Raw genomic sequence first — 6000 nt, 5'->3', positions numbered from 1 at the left:
TTCTTTGGTTGTTTCCACATTTTATCAGGCAGCACAAAAAATAATAGCAAACAGAGATCTGTCTTAAAGGTACATTACTTTAAAATCCAACCTGACTTTCCCATTTGCGCGTGCAATCTGTTGTGTCTAAGAATATCCGCTTGAATTAGTATGGAAAGTAGCAAGAGAGTGCAAGTGGGAGAGAATGAGAGAGAGAGAAAGAGAGGGAGAGAGAGAAAGAGCAGAGGAGTATAGAGGGAGGCTGAGACACCAGCACAAAAGGGGAACTGGGAGAAAGCAGAAGTGATTTCAGCGTCCTGGCAAGTTGCACATTCAATTCGAGGGGGGGCAAGAGAAAGCAGGTGAGTGTGAGAGATTGGCCAGGGGAGCGGAGGATTCATCCAGCTGAGGGGGGATTAGGTGGAGCAGAGTGACAGAGAGCAGGACCTTACAGTCGGAGTCGCCGCATGGACTGAACAGCCGGGAGCTTGGAGTGACTCTCAGCAGCGGGGAGCCCGGGGCCTCTGTGACTTCCCCTTTTTTCTCCATTTCGATCTGAATCATCAGACAGGGAGCATCCACACAGCCACTAAGGCAGACCTTCACACGCTGATACACGTATCACACACTGAAGCTATGGGGTCAGTGAGTGAACTCTGCGTGTCCAGCCTCCAGACGTTCTTGTGTCCAGCTGTGAAGCCGCTCCAAGCTCCAGGTAAAGTCCCAAGTGTGATGGATTAATGCTTTAATTTGTTGGAAGATTGTTGGCATGTGTTGTGCTATGAACTCTCTCTCAATTGAAGCCATCATCACTAGTCATCATTAGTTTTGAAGGACTTCTCACATCATTATTCAACAGTTTTAGTTTAAGGTTTGTCCGTGCTCGTGTGACCACCGGCGCAAACACATGGCTCCACCAGAGATGACAACAGTTGGCCAGAAATAGAGGGAGCGCCTTGTGGCTAAGGAGGCTCTCTCATTAAGCGCAACTTAAACCTCTGTGCACACAGACTGAGAGAGAGCGAGCTAATGTTATTACTTACTGAGCAGATCTAATCTCCTGCAGGTTTCGCACACAAACACATCCTTATTCACACAATGTAGCAGGTCCACGTACCGTATGGCAACATTGAAACCTCAGGCGAACACACAACCACACAGAGTGACACATTTCTGCTCCTGCCTTGCTCGGCTGTGCATGAAAATGTCTCTTCTCGTTCCCGTTGCTGCGTCCGTCAATATCGGGGTTGTGTTTATTGGAGATCACCTGCTAAACCTGGATAAACAACTCTCAGTGCCTCCCAGTTTAATTACAGATGGAGGAGAAGTGGAGCTGGCTAAGACGTTGGCCTCTTTAGGAGTTTTTTTTTTCCGCTTGCCATCTGTTCCCAGATTTATCCTTTCACACTGTAGTAGTAACAGGATCTGAATTGTGATGGAGCTAATGTGTGTGTGTTTGTTTGGGGCTGGTTGTCAAGTGTCACAACTGCATTACGCTGCACTGCTGGGTGGCACACGGGTCGCCACCGGGAGTGTTTGAAACTGTGCTGGCAGACAGTGTTGACATGACTAAAGCGGCTTCGCTGGGTTGTGGTGAATCAGCTGACTGAGTGCGAAGCAAGGGGAAACGGTGCTGTCTCAGTGATTTCAAAACACCTGAATCAGCACTAAGGACGAGTATGAAAGGAGGGGACTTCAAGGGGGAAGTAATCTGGATTGTTCTGGTATCATATCAAGAACATGGTTACAGCGGAGTTTCACAGGTTTCTGTCAAGCTAACAGAAATGATTTTGACATATTGCATAGAAGTGAAGAAAAAGTTCTAGTTAGATATGACATTGGTTTGTCATTTGAATATCCAGCCTCCTGTGCAAGCATTGTACTCCTAAAGGCTTAATTCCAGCTGTGTCAGTTTTCTGCTTAAACTGTAATAAAAACATTCATGTCGTGATGGCAACCTTTGCATTTTGGACCCCTTGTGGTGGGAAGAGACTGGGCAGTGCTCTGAGTGTGTTGGTGTTTCTGTTTTTAATCGTGAATCATGCAAGTGATTCACGTGTGACTCATCCAACGGTCGTCCAGAGAGTTCACGTTGTATCAGCAGCACCATTAAATCACTCCTGAAATATGGCCAAAAGCTGTTTGACATGAAGACACAAGTGCAAACATGATTGAGAAGTTATAAAAAAGTCACTTGGCTGCTTCGCCGACTGACCTCATGCAATGACGTCTTATTTCCCAAAGTTTCTGAGGGGATGCAAATTGATTGTTCCAGTCTTGTCAGTCACTCAATAAAATAAACACATGTACACTGTTATGCCAGCGTCGTTTCAGACTGTAAATGTTACTGTGAGTCTAACTTTCACAGTCACTGTGAGTGTGACTCAGCATGCTCAATTAATCTTCACAGGGCACAGGCAGGGACTGATTGCAGGCAGTGTATCGCCCGAAGCAGACGCAATAGTAATTCGGCTGATTAATATCAGCGCGGTAAGTTACGAGGGCCGTCTGCGCTGTGAGGCAGGTGTGCCTGAGCTTTGCCTTGATTTTTCTGACATGGAAATTACTCCACGTGGGCTCCAGGGGCAGCTGGGGACAAAGTGATCTCTCTGGGAACACAAGCACGCCCGTCAGCAGCAGTCAGTCTTTGAGAATAGGTGCCAGATCAGCTGGTTGTAAAGGAGGGTACGGTGCAGTAGTGAGAGTGGTGATGATGCTAAAGTGATTATGGTGGTAGTTCCCAACCTGTTTGGCTTGACCTCTTGACCTGTGGTGCAGTAGTTAGCATTGTCGCCTCACAGCAAGAGGGTTCCTGGTTCGAACCTGGGGTTGGGCGTTCGAACCACTTCTGTGCGGAGTTTGCATGTTCTTCCTGTGTCAATGTGGGTTTTCTGCAGGTACTCCAGCCTCCTCCTACACTCCAGACATGCAGGTTAGGTTAATTGGTGACTCTAAATTTGGCATAGGTGTGAATGTGAGCGTGAATCGAGATGGTATGATTTAAGGAGGGTGATGAATCCATGGTTGAATAGGGAACGGTGGGTTCCCTATTCGGGGTCTAGATGCTGGTGGTGGTAGAGGTGGTGAAGATGAGATGAGAAGAAGATGGAGAAGTGCTGATGATCTGGATGAGTAGAGGAATGAGCCTTTGTTGAGCTTGACCTGGACTCTGGATATGATGGCTGGAGATGAACAGGGTGGAGGAAGGCACGAAGATTCTGCCTAAAAAGATGGCTGACAGCAGCAGAGGAGAGAGCAGATTTAAAATTTTGCAGTAGCATCCTGATTGGCTGAGAGAGATCATGGCAAAGTTTGACTGGATAACCAGAGGAGTGAACACCCATAGTCAGCTGATTAGAGGAAACAGTGGGAGTGGGATGGAGAAAGTCTTCCTGACTGAACTTCCGCTGAGCTTCATAAGCAGTTATGGAAAATGAATGAATGCTTCTAAACATGACTTTGAAGTGATAACTTACTCTTAGAAATTTACACATGACCTCTGTTTGTTGACAGCTTGGGTCCATAATTACTTCCTGTCAGCTGCTTCCTATCATTCATACATGCTACAAAACATCCCAACAGGAAATACAAAGGGACCCATTAAGAATGTTTATGTTGTCAAGTTTGAAACGGTTTGTTTGTAAGAGGTCTATCAGGGCGTTTGGCTCCAAACATACCAAGCCAATATGACATACATCATCTGCCATCACAGCAGTGGGCGAAACACACTTCCAGTAAAGGCTGAAAACAGTGGACTTCTTTTGAGGTTTTTACTGGAAGAAATTGCGAAACCGTAAAAACAGAACTGGACAACAAAAGTGATTACAAATCATAAATCCACATGATTCTATTGACAAGTGTTAGACCAGGAATCTGGATTCATGTAAGCATAGACAAGCTGTCGAATTAGTTATATTGTCCCGAATGAAACAAAGTATTCTGAGTGAACACAAGGAAACTATAAAGGTAATAACCATTATAGGGGAATGCCACCTAAATTAATAATTCCATTATGTTATTTCTATTGGCCTAGAAAAGTTTAGTCGATATCTGTGAACTTGAGCTACTTTCTCTCAAAGCCAGAAACCAGAGAAGTTAGTCTCAAACTTGTGATGTCGTCAGGTCTAAAGTCTGAAGCTGCCTCATACACAATGAATGGGAGCCTGATGACCCAAATTAGCTTTATTCTATTGTAGTGATCTCAGCTCCGAAATGGAAAATGCACCCATATACTCAGAAATTCCCCTGGGTGCTCTCTGTGGCCCTCTAGTTTTTGGATTTGGGAGAGAGTTGTCCATGTATCCAAATTTTTTTGGACTGTCTTAGACCATAGGAATGACATGTATACATTTTTGAAATGGGTGTGGGTCCCCCGAGAGGGTTTGAAGTAATTGTGAAACTGTAAAAACAGAACTGGACAACAATAGTGATTACAAATCATAAAACCACGAGATTCCATGGACAAAAGTGAAACAACAGAAATCGGATTCACATGAGAGTATAGACAAGCTGTCAAATTAGTTATATTGTTCCCCATGGAACAAAGTAAGCCTATCACAGGTGAACACAGGTAGAATGTTGCATTAGCGACATAACCCTCAGAAGGCTGGTGAGCAGATCATAAAAAAATTAACCCACTGACTCCATTAGAACTGACTCTAAAGTCTAGCTCCTCGAATGCTGTGAGCGTCCCTATGACCCTTTGACCCTTGGACCCTCACTATGACCTTCCTTCTTTATAGTTTTCTTGGTTTGCAAACAGTCCAGCCTCAGGCCCACGTCCTCCATCGGAACCTGTCCGGTCCCAAGCTTAGAGAAGGAAGTTTGAAACTGTGTACACCTGCCAGAGACGATCATCAGGATATAATAGCATGCGTTCATTAGTCTGAATAAACCCATACCACCACCATCAATAATACAACCTACTATTTTGATATTCCTGTAGCTTATAAAGTTAGGTTACATAACGTTAAGCAGCAAATAACTTGTTCTAACTGTCTTTAGCAAACTGTTTGCTAACTAAATTATCATAGCGAACTGACGTTAGCAAACTCATAAGGTTAGTACTAGTTAGCTACTGTTTAATGTTACCTATGTTTTTAAGTTACAGTTAAATCCTCCTGAGACCCGAACTTTTGTTTGGTACGTATTTTTAATTTCTCTGACGCAATAAATATAAAAAACGAAACACTGTCAACGATAATAAAGTCCCAAGGTCCTCAAATGAGACAACAATTCAGTCCAAATGTCCCCAAAGAGACAGTAATCAGACAAGAACCTCTTAGCTTGTTCCTTTTTCTAAAATTGGTCAAATTTGTTGCCATATCATACTGCAAACATTATTAATCATAAATAAACAAGTTTCAACCATTAAATGTGATCAGGTTTTGGACCTTGTTCACTTCTGTGTTGGGATGGGCTGCAGACTGACTTGGCAGAAATGGCTGCCATCTTGTTTTTACATGGATTAGTGTATTGTGCTCTTACTACCACTAGATGGCACAAAAAGTGTCCACGAACGAGGACAACAGGTCTAAGTTAAGTAGAATAAAGTGTGAGATCAAGTAAACCCAAAATGTGATGTCCTCATATGAGGACACAGGGTCTCCGGAGGATATTTAAATATTAGTTATTATATTAGTAATAAGAGTTATGACAGAGTCATAGTATTTCAGCTGAAAGGTCAGAGCTCTGACATGAGGAGTGTCCTCTGTAGGTGTGACCAAAAATCACAGATTCAGTCACGTAATATAATTAAAACATAGACGTGCACAGCAAAAGGGAGGCAAAGGGAGGCCTCCAGTTAACTGATAACTGTCATGAGAACAGCTACAAATGAAAACTCTCACAGGACACAGTTTACTTCAGGTACAATGAGGGGAAGCAAAATACTACATGTCTATATACTGTAATGATTCATTTTGTTCCTACAGTGGCCTGGAAACATAAGTTATTGATAAGGAAGCACAGTAAACACACGACTGCCCATCTTAACATGCAGTAACACAAGATTTTCCACCA

At 43.6% G+C, this 6000-nt stretch overlaps 1 protein-coding gene across 1 annotated transcript in view; it reads left to right on the top strand.

The window, feature by feature from the left end:
- Positions 1-384: 384 nt before the first annotated feature.
- The window catches only part of cyth1a (cytohesin 1a), a 46107-nt gene continuing 40491 nt past the window's right edge, over positions 385-6000 (top strand). Inside the window, exon 1 of the mRNA XM_050068352.1 lies at positions 385-694. Coding sequence (XP_049924309.1) covers positions 616-694 — 79 coding nt within the window. The 5' untranslated portion in view covers positions 385-615. The remainder of the gene's footprint in view (positions 695-6000) is intronic.

The sequence above is a fragment of the Epinephelus moara genome, chromosome 18 (genome assembly GCF_006386435.1).
Source record: "Epinephelus moara isolate mb chromosome 18, YSFRI_EMoa_1.0, whole genome shotgun sequence".
Taxonomy (NCBI): Eukaryota; Metazoa; Chordata; class Actinopteri; order Perciformes; family Serranidae; genus Epinephelus; species Epinephelus moara.
The sequence above is the reverse complement of the archived record's forward strand: the minus strand, read 5'-3'. Positions and strand labels throughout refer to the sequence as shown.